Source organism: Delphinus delphis, chromosome 2, assembly GCF_949987515.2.
Source record: "Delphinus delphis chromosome 2, mDelDel1.2, whole genome shotgun sequence".
Classification (NCBI taxonomy): Eukaryota; Metazoa; Chordata; class Mammalia; order Artiodactyla; family Delphinidae; genus Delphinus; species Delphinus delphis.
Window position 1 is genome coordinate 13,754,681 of NC_082684.1, and position 18,762 is coordinate 13,773,442.

An 18,762-nucleotide genomic window follows, 5' to 3' on the forward strand; every position below is an offset into this window, starting at 1 on the left:
TCCTCTAGGGTGGCGATTCTCGGTCCAAGATGCGGACTGGAAATCTGTATTTCAAAATTCAGCCTCCGGTGATTTGTGTCATCAGGCACGTCTGAAAGCCCCTGCCCTCAGCCACCATTCTTAGCATTTAAGGAGCACCTCCTGTGGAGCGGGGCGGGGGACGCTGCACCAGAAGACGTAGAGCGAGCCGGTCACCAGCCACAGGAAGCTTCCCACTCAGGGCAGTCCCTCAGCCTCTGGGCAGCTGACTCACCTGGGGCTGCTTAGTAACTCGGAGTCGCAGGCTGGGTCCGAGCTTCTGCTTCGGGAAGTCTTGGTGGCGTCGGGTTCAGGGAACAGGGTTGTTAACCAGCACCCGGGGGATTGTGGCGCAGGGAGTTCCCGGACCACACTGAGACGTGATTGTCCAAGTGGTGGGACAGTGTCACCTGCGGCCTGAGGAGAACAGTGACAGCATCACTGAAGGCTACAGGGTGCAGCTGGGTTACTGGGGCTGAGGGTGGTGGGTGAGGCCTGGCAGAGCGTGGCTTTAGGCGGCCTCTCCTGGTCTTAGCACCGAGAGTCCTGTGTCCCAGAGCCCCCTCAGTCCTAGGCAGTGGGACAGTAGTTCACCCTCTTAGGCGGATGGAGTTATTTTAGCAAAGAGGAAAGGAACCTAGTACAGGAGAAAGCGGTGGATTTTGCCCTGTTAGATCCGGGTTCAAATCCTGGGTCCGACACTTACTGCTCCTCCGGCCTTAGGTGAATTACTTAGCTTCTCTGAGCCTCAATCTTTATCTCAAAGGTTACTTTGAGGAACAAATAAGATAATGCAGTTTCTAGCACAAGCATTATCTCAAGCAGCCTCACTGCATCAGGAGTATTGTGTGTGGAAGGAGGGTAGAAAGTTCCAGATACTCAGTCCTTTACAGGGTGTGGACGAAGTGGGCAGGACAACACTAATAGCAATGATAGCAAAGATGCTTAGTGGCGGTGGGGTTCTTGTTGTGCTGAGAAGCTGACAACAACCCGTGTTTGCTGGGTCACAGAACTAGTAAGCGCTTCAGCCCAGGTCTGACAGATGCCTCAGGCCTTCTCTTCCAGCCACCCATTCAGCACCCAGTAAGCCTGGGGTAGGACGTAGGGGCGCTGCCATGGGTAATGGGGACACGAAGATGAATGAGACCACGGGGCCGGCCACCCCAGGAGGGCACGGCCTTTTGTTCTCTTGTTCATTGCTCTATCCCAAGCACCCATCACATGGCTGGCACACAGTAGGTGCTCAACTAATTCTTCAACGAACACCTTGGCCTGTGCTCTGGAGGAGTTAACTTGGATTCATTTACTCATCAGACACCTGCTGAACACCTCCTGGGTGCCAGCCCTGTCCTGAGGGCCCGGAACACGAAGATCGCCGAGTCCAGTACATGGAGACTTGGCAGACTGGGCTCGGGGCTGGGGGTGGTGGAGGGACTGGGCTGTGGCGGCCCCTGGGGAGGGAGTGTCCACCCGCGCGTGGTTGCACATCTGAGTCTCTTGGTGTCGTCCTAGCGAGACTGGCCTGGGCCCGCCTGGGGCTGATGGATCGCTGTTCGGGCTGGCTGCCTGTGGCCTTCTCTCCCTGTTTCTTGGGCAACTGCAGGGTGGACACTTGCTGGGAGGCCCATCCCAGGGAGGGGTTCCGGTCCCCTCGCTGCCCCCTTATCCCTCTTTCCTCCTCACGATCAGGCTGGCTCAGCCCCGTTGCAGCAGGGCCGGGCTCCATTGAGGAACTGCCCCCTCTGGCTCTTGTAGGTTCTGAAGCAGCGTTCTCTCAAGTTAGCCAGCCTTGGAGGGGTGTCCACTTGGTGAGATGATACCCCTGAGGGGTGGGTGGTGCCCAGCCCAGGGACCTACAGTCAATGCCACCCTCCCTTCCCTGGTCCACCAGGCACCAGGCCAAGGCAGTCAGCTCCACACTGAGTCTTGGGCCTGGAGGCCTGGGAAAGTGGGTCTCCCTGGCCCGTTGTAGCCGCCGCACACCCTGTGGCAGCCTCCCCGCCCTGCCCCAGCACACACGCCGGTGGTGTCCAGTCACCCTTCTGCCTGGAGTCTCACTTGGAGAAATTCCTCAGGCCCCTCAAACCTCACTTGCTTCTCACACCCTCCTGAGTGTCCCTGCTGCTCTTTGCACACCACTGCACAGGGCTTGGTGGTACCCGCCTCCCTACAGACCCTACCCCTTGGAGGCAAGGACTGGACTGGGGCTTTGGGTCTTCAGGAGGAACTTGCTGAGTCCGTGTGGGTGTACGTTTAACGAGCCTGTGTGGGGCTGGCTTCCTGAGAGAGCCATTTCCAAGCCTTCTGGGCTGGCCTGATAACAGCCCCCCTGCCCTCTAGACTCACTTCCTGCCCTGCGGAGCTCTGGGGACAGGTCAGGCCAACTCCAAGCTCATGACTTTCAAGTTACCTCGTCTCTTCTTAGACGAGGTTTCTCTAGGGGAAGTGTGTGCGTGTGCGTGCGTGTGCGTGTGCGTGTGTGTGTGTCCAGCATACTCGTCTACTCTGGCAGCGCGGAGGAAGCGTAGTCTTCTGTTCCCGCATGTTCCTCTCCCGTCCTGTCCCTCAGCTTCTGCGTTGTGTGTGGATATGAGCAGGCATTGGCATGAGGCCTGGACCCTGGCCATCCCAGAATGTCGTTTCTGCCAGCTTCTTCTGAGCTCCTTACCCTTTGCCTCATGCCATCTTTGCCTGTCAGTAAGAGTTGCACAGTAGCCGGGCCCTCCGAGCTGGGTCACAATTTAAACAAAGCTAGTGGAAGGGGAGCAGTGGGGCCTGAGGTAGACACGGGGAGGTCTGGTCTTGGTGAGCGTCGTGCCCCGACTGTGTACCAGGTACCCCGGCGGAGGGAGCTGTGTCTCCAGAGACTAAGGTACTTGGTTGGGCCGTGTCTGTGGAGGGGAGACATGCTTATTGATTGACTCGTTCCAGAAATGTGTATGGGACGCCTGCTGTGTGCTGAGCACTGGCGGTGGAGTGTGAATGTGAGAGCGATAGGAGGGAGGGCAGAGCTAAGGTGGTAAGTTACAAGGATCTTGGCTTTCACTTTGGGTGAGGGGGGAGCCATTGTAGGGTTTGAGGGGAGGGGTGACCTGACCCGACTTAGATTTGAAACAGGGGTAGGGCATGTAATCCATGTTTTCTAGTCAAGGTGTGTGCCCTTCTCTTCCCCATCCTCCACCGTGACAGTGTCCCTACCCTGGTTCGGCCCAGCTCTACCTACCCGTGGGTCTGGCTGAGGAACGCCCTCACCTTGCTGACCACGTGCCCCTGGTGAACAGTGACCTCACCAAGGCACTGCCCCTCCTCCAGTAGGTCTGCGTTCCCCCTTTCCAAAATGTCTGTCGCACGCGTTCTTTTCTCTTCTTAGACCCTGTACGTCCTCTGAATGCCTTGCTGTCACCCCTCGCTCATGACCTTGCCTCATTCTTTGTTGAGGAAATAGAAACAATCAGGAGACCAGCTCGTTTCCTCCCCCCGAGTTGACCCGCTTTCCTCCTGGCCTGCTTGGGGGCCTCAGTTCCTTCCAAAGGCCTGCAGCCCTGAATCCCTTCCGTCCTCGCCTTCCCAGATTGGCCTCTGCAGTCCACTCTCTGCCTCCCTGGATCAGTTCTCTGTCTCTCTGTCTGGCTCTCCTGGACCATGCCCTGTAGGATGCACACATGCCCTAGACTTCCTATTAGAACCATCCTTAGCCCTGCATCGCTGTCTAATTACTGCCTCATCTCTCTGTTCCCTTTTGGCAAAGGCTCTTTGGAGAATCGTCATCTCCTCTGCTCACCCTGGCTGGGCTTGTATCCCCTGGGCTTCCCCGAGACTTCTCATGTTAAGGTCTCCCGCCCCCCTCCACCCCAATGTTGCCTCCATGTTGCCAAACGTAATGATTATATTTATGCTCTTATCTTCCTGGATATTCCAGCTGCTTTGAACCCACTTGACCACTTCCTCTTTCTGGAAACTTCTAACCTCAGTCTCTCTTTCCTGGTCCTTCTCACTCAGTCTCCCGCAGCTTTGATGTGGACCCTCGCCCACTGACATGATTTCTCTACTTGGATATCAAGTGTCATTTAACTTGGTTAACACAGAACTCTTGGGTATTTTCTTCCTCACCTCAGTACATGGCAAAGTGGTACCGCTGTCCGCTCCACTGTGCAATCTAAAATCTAGAATTTACCTTTAATCCTCTCCTCTCCTCAACCCTTGTGCATTAGTTTCCTGCTGCTGCTATAGCAAATTACTGCAAATTTACTGGCTTAAATCAATACAGATTTGTTTTCTTTCGGTTCTGGAGGTCAGAAATAGGAAATGGGTCTCATTGGGCTAAAATCAAGTGTCGACGGAACTGCATTCCTTCCGGAGGCTGTAGGGAGGAGACTGTGTCCTTGCCTTGTCCAGCCTCTACAGGCTGCCTGCACTCCTTGGCTTGCGGCCCCACCTCCATCTTTAAAGCCGGTGGTTCAGTGTCCTCCAGTCTCTCTCACTCTGCTTCCATCATCACGCCTTCTTCTCTGACTCTGACCCTCCTGCCTCTCTCTTCTAGGGACCCAATGTGCCCACCCAGATAATCCAGGAGAATCCTCCCATTTCAACATCCTTAACTTAATCACGTCTGCGAAGTCCCTTCTGCCAGACAAGGTGGCATATCCACAGGTTCCAGAAGTTAGGACATAGACGTCTTGATGGGGCGAGGGGTGGCTACTATTCTGTCTGCCATACCTCCAGTCCATTCCATTAGTTAGTCTGGTTTATGTTCTCTCCAAACTATGTCTCAGTCAAACGATTTCTCCCTCTCTGTGCTATTTCTCACCACTTACCCTCTTGTCCAAGTGTCTGTCACCTCTCGCCCGACTACTACAGCAACCTAACTGGCTCTGCCTTTGCCTCTGCCATGCTCCAACCCCAAGTTCATTCTCCACACAGCAGACAGAGGGATCTTTCCAAAGCCTACATCAGATCATTGCACACCCCCATTTACCCGCAACCCCCAACCAAAGACTTGCGATTGCACTTAGAGTGAATGCCAGACTCCTCACTGCAGTCTATGAGAAAGTTCATGATCGCCTCTCTGTCTATCCCCATCTTGACCTGTTCCCTCTTTTCCAGCTACGCTGGCCTTCTTGCTGTTGCTGGAACACACCAGCTGTGTCCCCACCTAGGGCCCTTACGTGAGCTCAGAGGATGCTGTTCCCTCAGCCATCATCATTCAAGTGTCAGACGCCTCTCCGTGGAGACTCTTGCTCTGGTCTGACCACCCAGTTTCGAGTAGCCATACACTTGCTCGCTGTCACGCCACCCTGCTTTAGCTCTCTGCACATCTCTTACCACTGTCTGGCCTTTCTCCGGTTTGTCTCTGTCTCCTCTGTCCCGAAACGTAAGCTCCCTGGGGGCAGAGGCCTCTCCTGTCTCATTCGCTGCCGCACGTCCTGGCGCGGGCTGGCCGGTGCCTGCACGTGCAGAGCCCTGGGAGGTACATGGTTAGCTCAGACGGAGGGAGCGGAGGAAGCTTCTCCCGGTGGACCCTGAAATGCATCTCAGACGATGCCTCGAACTTTGGCAGGAGAAGGGAGGCAGGCACGGCATGTCCAGGCACCCTCTGGTGAGACACGGCCTTGGAAGGATGCTGAGGGCCTGGAGAGTGTGTGTGAGAGGCTGGCGGCCCAGGGAGAGCGGGTGCTCTTTTCTCAGTAGTAACTGCAGACTTAAAACATCTTCACATGGTTCTGAGATGGTGGAGTACGTCGTGGGAAGCCCTCTGTGGGTGCCCAGACCAGCTGCTCTAGATTCAGAGTACACTGTAACACGGGCCATCTTTTTTCCTTTTAAATTAGCCAGTTAATACTTTCTAGGTAACGAATGTACATGGTTATTAAGACCTAATAATGCAAAGGAGTATATAGTGAAAGTAGCTGCCTCCTTACATCATCTCCGTGTCCTCCTGCGCCCTTCCACTGAAGCGACCATTCCTGGGTGCCCTTTCAGAAACACTCTGTGTACCTGTACCTTTATAAGAAAGTATATTGTTGGTTTTTGGCTTTTACACACAGGAGTGACATACTGCACTCCCTATTTTGTATCTGTCTTTGAGTTGTTATCTATTACTCTGTAACAAACCATCGGAACACTTAGTGCCTAAAACAACCACATTTTATTGTTTTTCATGATTCTGGGCTTCTCAGAGCTTGCTCCTGCCTCGGTGGCCAGCCGTGGGTCAGCTCAGGGATGCTGCTGCCCTTGGCGGGGCGCTCTTACCTGGCTAGGTCTCATCTGAGACAGCTCAGCTCTGTTGCACGTGACCTTGCAGCCTCCTAGGTCCAGGCCAGCCAAGCATGTTCTCATGGTGGTTGCAGAGAAGCAAGAGGGAAGTGGAAGTGAATAAGCCCTTTTCTGAGCTTCTGTGTGCATCAGATTTGCTCGGGTCATATCAGTTGAAGCAAGTCATGTGGCCAAGCCCAGGGTCAATGGGAAAGGCCACGAAGCATGTGGATTCAGGGAGGCGCAGCCAGGCTACCACGGAGCTGTGTTTAGATCTGTCCCCTTTGTTTAATGGACACAGTCTGTCCCATTGCCTGGGGTACACCGTCATTCGTTTAACAGGCCCCCTGTCGTAGTTCCTATCCTTTGCCATGACCAGTAGGGCTGCATGTAGTAAACTAAACATCCCTATACGTACGTCTTTGAGCTCAAGAGTGCATGTATCTATGGGAGAATTTGCTAAAACTGGAATTTCTGGGTCGGATGGTACAGGTACGTACATTGTTTTGTAGGTGTTGCTGAGTTGCCCTCTGTAGACATTCCTATCGATTTATACTTCTCCCAACGCTATCTGATGGTCTCTGTTTTCTTGTCAACACTCTTTGGGAGGCAGGAGGGTCCCAAGTGCTGCAAACATTAAGGTACCTGTGATTTACAAGAAGCCAGAGAGACGAGGGGATGAAATTCAGAGTTCCTATGGAGACTGGGAAATGGAGAGCCTGACTGTCTTTGCTGGATAACAAAGGGGACAAACCAGTTCCTCCTTCAATAGGGGTTTGTTGTTTCCTCTTGGATTGGAGCCCCAGCAGGAATGGTTTGAATAGACCTAATGCTTCTCTATTGACATGTAAACTGAGTAGTTGAGATTTTTTATACTGATATCAAGTACTCCCTGAACAGAGTAGAAACCTAAGTTTTTTCTTCCCCATCTGATCACACCTCTGGGTGTCAGCTGTTTATCCCACAAGGGAGAAGGCTGTGAGGAAGGGGCAGTCACTTCAAGTGGCAAAGGGCACAGTTCCTCCTTCCCTGGGGGAAGGGGGGTTCCGGGGCCACCTGGGCACAGAGCCGAGCCGGCCGCGAGGCTCATGGGACTGTCTGTGGACATGAACCCGGGACCAGAGTCCCCTGCCTGGGGGCTAATTCCCCACACTCTTCCTGGTGAGGGCCCTGGGGAGTGGTCTCTGGCTTCAGGCTTCCTCTCTGTTTGTCACTGGGAAGCTGGTTTCTGCCACCTCAAACCCCCAAAAATACCCGTGGGAAAGTTGAATCCAGCCCCTGGGCCCCTGAGTCCCCCCTCACTTTGGTCACCTGAGAATCCCAGCAGGTGGAGTAGGAGAGGGACTTGGAAACTGCCTGTCCCGGCTTGGCCAGGGTTGGGAAGGAAGCTGGGCTCCTTCTCTTGGAGCTGACGTCCACATGGTTTGTGCCTGACCTGCTGGGGAGACGGGGCAGGAGCCATCTGGGTTTGAATCCCATCTCCAGGACAGTATCCCAGCACCTCACAGTAGCGAAAGGTGAGGAAACTAAGGTTCAGAGAGGTTAAGTAACTTGTCCAGTGCCACACAGCTAGGAAACAGAGGAGCAGGGATTCAAGCCCACGGCTGCCTGAGGCCAAAGCTGTTTCTCACATAGTACTACTGGGCTTCCCCATCCTGGGAAGGACACCCCGGCCCCACTTTGCAGTCCTGATGCTCTCCCCTGTGCTTGGGTGTGTGAATAGGCAAGTGGAGGAAGAGATACTCAGATTTAAGTCTTTCGGGAGCAGGATTCTGTGTTGCGACTGGGAAGCTCTCAAGGCGATCATAGGGTGCACCTTGTTTGCTACCCAGTTCTCTGGGGTCACTTTCCTCTCTTGCCTGATGTCCAATGTCTGGAAAACTGCTTTTCTTTTTTTTTTCATAAATTCTGTCTTGTTTTTGTGTTTATTTTAGATGGGAGGGTAAATTCGGTCCGTCTTGGCTGGAAGTGAAAGTATATTTTTAACATTTGGATCCTCTTTTATATTTAATTCTTTAATACAGTGGGAATTCATTTCCTTGTGTGCCCCGAGGTGCCTTATTTCCTTATGCCTCATGGTCCTGGCATGTAGCGGGACACACGGTTGGGCCATGACAGCGGGGTGGGGGACGTCTGTTTCTTTTGTCGATAGTGGATTCTGTTTGGGGAGCTGTGCGGTCCTTGGCCAGCGCCCGTGGAGCCCCATCCATCACTAGCCTTGCAGCTTCTGCATAATTCCTCTGGCATGAGCTGCTTGATCTTTTAAAATAATTAATTAATTTTTGGCTGCATTGGGTCTTAGTTGCTGCGCACGGGCTTTCTCTAGTTGTGGCGAGCGGGGGCTACTCTTGGTTGTGGTGCACGGGCTTCTCATTGCAGTGGCTTCCCTTTGTTGCGGAGCACGGGCTCTAGGTGCACGGTCTTCAGGAGTTGTGGCACTTGGGCTCAGTAGTTGCAGCTCACGGGCTCTAGAGCGCAGGCTCAGTAGTTGTGGCGCACGGGCTTAGTTGCTTCACAGCACGTGGGATCTTCCTGGACCAGGGCTCGAACCCGTGTCCCCTGCATTGGCAGGTGGATTCTTAACCGCCGTGCCACCCGGGAAGCCCCAAGCTGCTTGATATTTTTAAGATTTCTGTCCTCCTTGTTGGGAGAGTGAGTGGCAGGGAAGTCACCTTTTTTGAAGGGAGGCCAAGAAAACATAATTTGCTTGGGAGATTAATTAGAGCCTGGAAATTTTAAAAATTTCAAAAATGATTTTGTAGCCACCATGCTAAATTTCAAATTAGATTGTAAGCTCTTTACTCAGAATGTGCACCTCCTTTTAGAACTGAGGAGCTGATCCTTGCCTATCTGACAGGAAACTACCCCGACTACCTCCTCTCCCTCTCCACGCCCTTCATGGTTCAGCTCTTGGAGTTTCCCCAAGCAGCTGGTCTGTGTCATGCCTTTGCATATTCTGTTCCTTCTGCCTGGAATGCCCTTCCCCACATTTTCCTCTTTGAAAGCATATACCTGTCACACTCTTGCTGAAGGTTTTGTCTCCTGCTTCTCCTCCTCCCAGCCAGAGCTACACGCATCTCTGTTAGAGCCCGCAACATGTTAAATGGTCTTGAAGGACCAGAATCTCCATGAGAAAAGGGGCGCTGTCTCCTAATTCTGAGGAGAGCCTCTTCCTCTAGGCTGAACCTCTGCCAGGGCCCACCCCGCTGCTCTGCGAGCACTGGGCTCTCTTCACGTCTTGAATGAAGACTCTGGTGCGTGGACTTCCCTGGTGGTGCAGTGGTTAAGAATCCGCCTGCCAGAGCAGGGGACATGGGTTCGAGGCCTGGTCCGGGAAGATCCCACATGCCGCGGAGCAGCTAAGCCCGTGTGCCACAACTACTGAGCCTGGGCTTTAGAGCCCGCGTGCCACAACTACTGAAGCCCGCACGCCTAGAGCCCATGCCCTGCAAGAAGAGAAGCCACCGCAATGAGAAGCCCACGCACCACAACAAAGAGTAGCCCCCGCTCGCCACAACTAGAGAAAGCCCTGGCACAGCAACGAAGACGCAATGCAGCCAAAAATAAATAAATAAAATAAATAAATTTTTAAAAACCAACAAAACAAACAACAAGAAAAAGACCCTGATGTGTTGCCCCAGTGTTAGGAGATCGGTGAACACAAAGGGACGTGAATCCCACACAGCACTAGGGAGTGGTTTGTACACTCCTCTTCAACTATGCAGCCCCTTGTTTACATAAACATCTTTGCAAGCCTAGGAAGTAAAAAGCAATGAAAGAGGAGAGGTGAAGAGTCTAGGGGTTCTACCAAAGCCCTCAGTTGGGTTCTGCAGAGTTCTGTTTAGAAAGCAGTGAACTTGGGGATGGGCATTGGTAAGTTTTCTCAGACAGTGTTTCTCAACTGAAAGCCTGTTTTGTGTTTGGGAGATCTAGTTAGGATACGATTTTGGCCACTGTAACACAGGTCAGAATAACAGTGACTTAAGCAGAACAAGGTAAAAGTTAGTGTTTCTCTCTCATGTACTAATTGACCATAGCAGCGCCCAGGGCTTGTGGCAGCTCCTGGGTGTTAGAGAACAAGGGTCCTTGTGTCTTGCTGCTCGCCATCCTCAGTAGATGGCTTCCACCTCGTGGTCCGGGACAGTCTGCCAGTATCTATCAGCACAGCCACATCCTGGCTGGTAGGGTGGGATGAAGAGGGGCTGGATGACAGGCTCATCCCCGCTCAGGCCCTGGCCCAGATGCTGCGTGTATCCCATCAGCTGTAACTGAGTCACACGCAGCATCTAGCTCCCAGGGGCCCTGGGAAGCTATGCGCACTGATGAAACCTCGGCATTCTAATGCTAAAGGAAGAAGGGGAGAATGAATATTAGGGGGCGACTGGCAGATTCTGCCACAGGCAGGGACAGGCCTACCCTGGAAGGTGCAGCCCAAATGCCTCTGCCTGTCATTGAGTTAATTCACCGTTTATTGTCACTCTTTGCCAGATGTTGTGCCCGGCCCCGGGACTCAAAAATAAATGACACTCAGGGGCTTCCCTGGTGGCGCAGTGGTTGAGAGTCTGCCTGCTGGTGCAGGGGACACCGGTTCGTGCCCCGGTCCGGGAAGATCCCACATGCCGTGGAGCGGCTGGGCCTGTGAGCCGCGGCCGCTGAGCCTGCGCGTCCGGAGCCTGTGCTGCGCAACAGGAGAGGCCACGACAGTGAGAGGCCCGCGTACTGAAAAAAAAAAAAAAAATGACACTCAGGTTCTTCCTTTAAGCCTCTCCTTATAGTCTAGAAGGGATTGGGGTGCTCAAGGTTGCTGGGACAGCTGGGGGTGGCTTGGGATGGGGCATGTCGGGGAGGAGATCCACAGCGCTTAGAGATCAGTAACGGCCAACAGTGTTCTCAGCATCCCAGAGCCTTGCAAAGGCTTGGAGGAGTGAACCAGGCTGGCACCTGTGGAGAACTTGGCCAGGACCTGTGTTCCATGCTAAGGGATTTGGGCGTCACCCCGTGGTGATGGGGCTGGGTAGGGGGGTGGGGGAGGGTGAACCGGTGAGTCTCTGAGTTCTTTTTTTTTTTTTTTTGCGATATGCGGGCCTCTCACTGTTGTGGCCTTTCCCGTTGCGGAGCACAGACTCCGGAAGCGCAGGCTCAGCGGCCATGGCTCACGGGCCCAGCCACTCCGCGGCATGTGGGATCCTCCCGGACCGGGGCACGAACCCGTATCCCCTGCATCGGCAGGCGGACTCTCAACCACTGCGCCACCAGGGAAGCCCCAGTCTCTGAGTTCTGACCCCAGCTGGTCTTCTCACTCACCGCACCCTGTTCTCCAGCCGCTTTGTTCAATGCAAAGGAAACTTGCCTTTGCACCTTTCCAATGCTGTGCTGTTCCCTCAGCCTAGTTTACCCTTCCCTCTCTTGTTTGCCAGTCCAGATCCTACTCAACCTTTAAGGCCCAGCTGAGTGGTGTGGTCACACTCCAAGGTCACAGCATAGTCCCTACTAAGAACTCATTAGCTCTATTCTGCAGTCTTGCTATGGTCACAGTATTGCTCCCATTTTATAAACGGGGGAATTGATGCTTCAGTATGCCCCTGGTCCCACAGCTAGAGAGATGCAGCAGGTAGCAGAGGTCCTGATCTATTGTCCTCTCTGCTCGCTGGCCTGGCGATGCTGCCCCGGGCAGCCATTTCCAGATGCAGGGGCAGGAGATCAGCAGCAGGGAGGTGAGCTGGAGGGGCGGGGAATGACGCGGAATAATTCAGAATAATGCGGAGTAGTGTGGAATGATGGGGAGAGAGGAATCCTCAGCTCATGTGTCCAGAGAGCCTTTCTTAGAATTACCCCCCAAAATGCTGAGGTTAAATCCTAGGGCCAAAGTCACAGAGCAACAAACTGAGATTTAAATCTAGGACTCTGAATCCCATTTTACTTTATTTTATTTTTTGGAAGCTTAAAGTATACAGAAAAGAAATTCAAAGTATACTGATAGTCTTACCACTCAGAAATAACCACTATTTTTTTTTTGCGGTACGCGGGCCTCTCACTGTTGTGGCCTCTCCCATTGCGGAGCACAGGCTTCGGAGGCGCAGGCTCAGCGGCCATGGCTCACGGGCCCAGCCGCTCCGCGACATGTGGGATCCTCCCGGACCGGGGCACGAACCCGTGTCACCAGGGAAGCCCGGAAATAACCACTATTAATATCCTGATATATATATTTTTTTTTTTTTAAAAAAAGTTTATTTCCAATTTTTATAGAAGAGTTCATCTTTTCTAAAACTAATATTAAATGATTCTGCTCAATATAAATAATTCAAACTTTAAAGATGAGAGCTTAAAAATTATCCCAAATATTATCCTTCAGAAATGCCTGTCGTTTCCTCCAGTGATAATCATTCTAGATGTCTCTGTAGGGATATAGACAGATTTAAATAGACACTTTTATAAATAGTGATCATATTCCTGTTTAGTAGAGTAGCCACTAGCCACACGTACCTACTGACCCCTTGAATTGTGGTAGGTTTGAATCAAGATGTGCTCTAAGTGTAAAGTACACAATGGATTTAGAAAAATTAATATGAAAAAGAATGTAAAATATCTCAATAACTTAAAAAATACTGATTACTGGTTAAACTGATAATATTTGGATATATTGAGTTAAACAGAATATATTAGTAAAATTAACTTCACCTGTCTCTTGTTTCTTTTTTAATGTAGCTACTACAAATTTGAAAGTAACATGTGGCTTGCATATATTTCTGTTGGATGGCAGGGCACTATTACAAAATAAGGTGTTAGTAAGTATTCATGGAGGGAAGAAACTGAATCCGAAGGAATTGTTGAGCTCCAAATAACTGCTTCACCATGTGACAATCATTTCCTAAAGAGTCCAATAAAGCTTTTTTTAAAAAAATATTTATTTATTTGGCTGCACCGGGTCTTAGTTGCGACATGTGGGATCTTTTAGTTGTGGCACGTGGGCTCTTAGTTGCGGCATACAGGATCTAGTTCTCTAGTGACTAGGGATTGAACCTGGGCCCCCTGCATTGGGATCGTGGAGTCTTAGCCACTGGACCACCAGGGAAGTCCCCAATAAAGCTTTAAGAAGATTGGAGTCATGTTTGGTTTTTTTGTTCAAACATATATTACAGTGTTTTGAAAGATGAGGGCATGGCCCCTGAAGTTCCTCCCAGTTTTTGACGTATTATTGTTTTTGCATCATATTAATTTATAACAGTCATGTTCTGTTTTGTAATTCTCATAGGCCTGCAGGCCTCTGCCTACATGTCCTTCATCCCTGAGCCCTGGATTTCTTTTTTAGCTGGATTTCATTCTCAGGAAGGACTCATGCTTCTGGGAGGAAGCTGCTGTTTGGGCTGGCCTGTCCATGTGGGCTTTGCTCCGTATCCCCGGGCTCTGTGCCGACATGGCCTTGCGGCCCTCGGTGTTGATGCGGCCGTGGAACAAGCCTGACGTCCTCTGCATCTTGTAGGCAATTGCTTTCTCTTCTTGGACAGCAGAAGAATTCTTGTGTTCAGTAGCCTAACTCAGCTCTGTTTTTGCGTTGCTTGGTTCCTCCCAGGACCCTCGGTCTCATCTCTAAAAGATTATTTTCGGCTCCACATTGCACAGAGGCACTGCTGAGAACTATAGAGTCAGCAGCTTTGGGTCACTGACCAGAGCACTTGGAAAGGCTCTTGTTACAGCTCTCGGCCTTTGGTAGACCTACTTCCCAAAATCTCAGTGGGTCCTCTGTGATATTTTCTTTTTAGTTAATTTTAGATTACACAAATAATGGGCAAACCTTTTCTCCTTTCTAGGGCCAGGACACTACAGATAAAGCTAAAGTCTAATTGGCCGCTAACCCCCATTGAGGTTCTCCTTCCTGTACCCCAGTGGTAACTACTGCCATGGGTTTGAGGCATATCCTTCCAGACCTTTAAAAATTGCTTTTATATTTTCATACAATTATGTTCTGTCCCTTCACAGAAAAAATAGACTGTGTTCAGGCTGGTGTATGAATTGTTCTGGGTTTACTCAGAACAATCTGTATGTGTGGATTCCAAAGAGCTGCTCTTAGAGTGAGGTTTTTCTTCTAATTAACAAGCCAACAGAGACATTAACAAAGAAGTATAAGTAATGCGCTCTTAGGAGCAGAACCTTCGTACAAACGTTCCCAGATGCCATGTCTGTAGAGCTTTGACTTCTAGGCAGAAACAGACTGCATGCATTCAGGTCATTTTGACACAAACTTGTTTTAAGAATCTGAGTACACAAGACTTTCTACCAGCTCATGTCCATGTATAAAACCGTAGACCACAAAAGAGCTAGAAGATTTCACTGCATTGTCTCTGGAAAATACAGAGTATTGGGTTTTGTGTGTTTTGTAGCGATCATGCTGAATAAATCATAAGACAACTTTGTGTCTTCTACTGAACTTGAGCTCTGTCCACATCAACGAGTATCCATCTTTCTAGTTCAATAAATATGGGACAGAGGAATGAATGCTTGGGCTACCACCCTTTTGCTTTCATACTCTGGAACATTCTTAACTAATTAAGAGAATTCACCGTAAGATGGTCCTGAGGTCCTTGGGGAGTTCCCAGCACACAGACCATTCCTCACCCCCATTTAGCTTCTCACTGTGTTCTTTGTAGATGACATGGCGGAACTCCTCCTTGGGGAATCAAAGCTGGAGCAGTACCTGAAGGAACACCCCCTGCGGCAGGGGGCCAGTCCCCGAGGCCCCAGGCCCCAGATGACTGAGGTCCGCAAGCATCTGACCGCTGCCCTGGACCGAGGGAACCTCAAGGTACCGTGGGCCTCGGGATGAGGGCTTAGAGGGATGTGCTGGCTCTGCCTCCTCTGGGCAGCGTGTGCTCGGGAAGGACGCCCAGGGACAAACTGGGCGACGAGCGGAGCACATCTGTGGCTTGTCTTCCGAGGAGCAGGCCGACTCCCTGTGCAATTGATGTGGGGCTTCCAGACCAATGGCTTCTCTCTGATGAGAGTCTCTAATGACACATTATCCTGAGAAATGGCACTAATCTTCCCCAGGTGCTTGGAATAAAGCTGTTATCTGTGGCCCAGGACTCAATCTGACACCTTGTCCCACTGAGAAGAGAGAAGTGAATCAGGAGTGTCGCTTAAACCACATGATATCCTGCCTGAAATGTGCAGCTTGTGAATGTCCCAGGCAGCTCTGGCCCGGAGCGGGGTGCACATTGGCGCCGGCAGGCCTGGTACCTTGGTGTGGGAGGGAACCGGGGCAGGAACTTCCCTCTGCCTGAGCAATGACCCTAATCCTCATGGCACAGGAAACCCTAAGCGCTGCCCTTCTCCTCATCTGCCCTGTTTCCTGGTCTCCGTATTCAGCTTTCCCTCTCCATTTCACATCTTTCCTTGCTTCACTGAATCTTTTTCACCTTGCCTTCCCTCCCCCCTGCCCCCTTCCCCACCCTGTTACCTCACTTACTAGTTTCTGGACACTTCCCTGCCTGAAGTCTGGCTCTTAACTGGTTTCCTGAAGTCAGTCTTGTTCAGATAGCTGACTGCATCCCAGCACTCCTGCCAGCTTCTTCAGGGTCCCTTTAAAATCTCGGATGTATTCTCTGTTGGGGAAGGGCAGTCTTCAGTGAACTTTTAAAGCTCTTCCTTCCTTCCTTCTTTCACTTTTCTTCAGAGTTAGGGACAGTTGTCTCCATGTCAGTTGTTCTTAACGAAGATGGTCCTGGTGACATTGGTGGGTCCTAATCAGTGGGAAAGGGTGGGGGGACCTCATAGTGACAGCTGGTCAGACTCAAGTGTCCTTCCAGGAGGTATAAGGCTGAGACTCTGTGTTGGGGGGAGAGGTTGAAGATCACTGCTCCAGGCCTGGCACCTTGGCTAGTTTCTATCCCACTTTGAGTCCCCCCACTTTGAATTAACCTTTAATTTTACCACATGTTCATAGTTTTTGCTCTCCATCCTCCACAACCCAGTGCGGTAGTAAGAACATTGAATTTCAACTTAGAATTCTGAGTTTGCTTTCCAGTTGTGGATTTGTAAGCTGTGTAATCGTGGGAAGTTACTTAAGCTCTCTGAGCTTCACATTTCTTATCTGTAAGTGTACTTAGCTCAAGGCCATTCTGAGTCTCAGGTGTAGAAGTTCTTTCACAACTGGATAGCGCGAGATACATGTCAGTTTTTGCTATTTTATTGGTTCTACCTAGAGAAGTTTTCTCCTGCTGCCATTTTTGAGCTCCTCTGCCTTATAAAGAGTGTTCCAAAGTCATATTTGGAACATATCTTGCCTGGGCGGGTTGACCCACTCACGCTGGCTGATGTGAAATTTCCTCTCCTCTTGACCTTAAGTTCGGGTGTCTCCTAGCTGGGAGCTAGGGAAAGCCCTGTGAAGACACAGGTGCCCACAAAACACAAGTGAACTGAGGCTGGAGAGACCAGAGCGAGGTAGCCGTGTGGTGGCAAAAAGAGCCCGGACGAGGAGTCGGGAGGCCTGGCTTCTGATTCAACTCAAGAAAGTTGCGCTTGTCACAGGCAAGGTAACATGGCACTGGGCTGGAGCTGCTCCCCTCTCCCCCTCGGCCCAGGGGCCTCTGCCAAGCTGTTTCCTCCTCTGCACAAGGCCATAGATTGGACTTGCCCAGCAAGGCTCTCCATACTGTGCATACTCTTGGAATTTTCTTCAAGCTCCTGCATATTTTCCATCTGGCCCTTCAAGTTTACCTTTTTTTTTTTTAATTAAAAATTTTTTCGGGTTTAATTTTTAAAACTTTTTTCTTGTGGTAAAATATAAATATCATAAAATTTGCCATTTTAACCATCTTTTAGGTTCAGTGGTTTTAAGTGCATTCGTATTCAGATCCCCACCATCTATCCCCAGAAACTTTTCATCATCCCAAACTGAAGCTCTGTGCCCAGCAAACACTAACTCCCTCCCCCTCCCCCTTTAGTTTGCTTTTCAGCCTATGGGTCTCAGTTCTGGAGAAAGAGGGAGGACACAGGAATCTCCTAGGAAGCCTTTTCAATATACCCAAGCCTGCCCTGTCCCCTTCCCTGGTGGAGAACCCCTGTGGTGGATGCTTTCTTTTCACAGCTCTTTTTCTCTTTTCTTAAGTCTGCTCTGATTTCTTTCTCTGTTTCCAAATATAATTCTGACGTCTTGCATTGGTGCCACTCCCTTGGGCCACTCTTAAAACCCTTTTGCTCCCTTCATTCTCTTGCCTGTTCTATGTCCTCTGTAGCGCTACCCCTGCTCCCTTTCAGGGACTGCCTGGAAGCCGACCACCTTGGCTGAAACAGCGGCTTCGCCACGCTCTGGCTGGTTACCTGCATATCGCCCACTCCGTCTCAGCCATAGATTACAGGATAGTGCAGCTTCATGGTGTGCTTCTGTAAGCTGAAAAATCCGGCTTTGTATACCTGGGGTTCCAATGAGAAGGCCTAGAAGAGGGTGATAAATGTTTCCTTATGTAGATGGCTGGGTTGCCTCTTCTTTCCCCAGTGATGAGTGGGGCTTGAGGATGGGCTGAGGATGAGGTTGGTGGGTGTGGACTGGGGAAGCCAGCCTCTCCTGATGGAGAGGAAGACGAGCCCATCAGAGTTAGAACTTGCAGCCTCTGGGAAGGGACCTGGGTCAGTAACCATAACAAGCTGGAACAGCTCAGCGAGAAAAGTTTGTCCCCGGAAAGAAAGCAAGTCCTGAATTTTGCACCAATTTAGAAAGCCTCTCTCCTTGGGATTTGGGTTACAGTCTGTGTTATACCCCCAGTGCCGTGGGCAGGACCCACCAGGATGTCCGTGGAGCCTCCTTTTCGGAGACAGGTGCTCGTGTGTTTTGTTCATAACGCACGCCTTCCATTCTTGACCCAAACCTGAGGCCTGAGGGGAGCCTGTTTTACAGCAGATTTTTTTTTTTTTTTTTTTTTTTTTTGCGGTACGCGGGCCTCTCACCGCCGTGGCCTCTCCCGTTGCGGAGCACAGGCTCCGGACGCGCAGGCTCAGCGGCCATGGCTCACGGGCCCAGCCGCTCCGCGGCATGTGGGATCCTCCCGAACCCGCGTCCCCTGCATCGGCAGGCGGCCTCTCAACCACTGCGCCACCAGGGAAGCCCCACAGCAGATTTATTGAAGTATAATTCACATGCCATATAATTCATCCATTGAAAGTGTACAATTCAGGAGCTGTGCAACCATTACGTCAATTTTAGAACATTTTCATCACCCCAGAAGTAAACCTGTAGGTGTTAGCAGTCATCTCTCATGCCCCCATCGTGCAGCCCTAGGCAACACCAGTCTGCTTTCTGCCTCAGCAGGCTCGACCGTTCGGGCCAATATATGTCGCCTGTGTGACGGGCTTTTTCACTCAGCGTCATGTTCTTGAGGTTCACCCATGTGGTCCCAGGGGTCAGTTTTTCGTTCCTGATGATGGCTCAGTAATATTCCGGGGGACGGCAAGACCACATTTTGCCTCCCCCCTCATCAGCTGCTGGCCACATGGGCTGTT

At 51.2% G+C, this 18,762-nt stretch overlaps 1 protein-coding gene across 7 annotated transcripts in view; it reads left to right on the forward strand.

The window, feature by feature from the left end:
- TTC7B (tetratricopeptide repeat domain 7B) overlaps positions 1–18,762 on the forward strand; it is a 237,868-nt gene that overhangs the window by 7,881 nt on the left and 211,225 nt on the right. For 6 of the 7 annotated variants that reach the window (XM_060004050.1, XM_060004048.1, XM_060004047.1 and 3 more), the window contains exon 2: positions 14,916–15,070. In XM_060004050.1, the coding sequence (XP_059860033.1) occupies positions 14,916–15,070 (155 nt within the window). Of the gene's footprint in view, positions 1–14,915; positions 15,071–18,762 lie in introns of those variants that run through there. The other variant, XM_060004049.1, reaches the window with a different exon arrangement.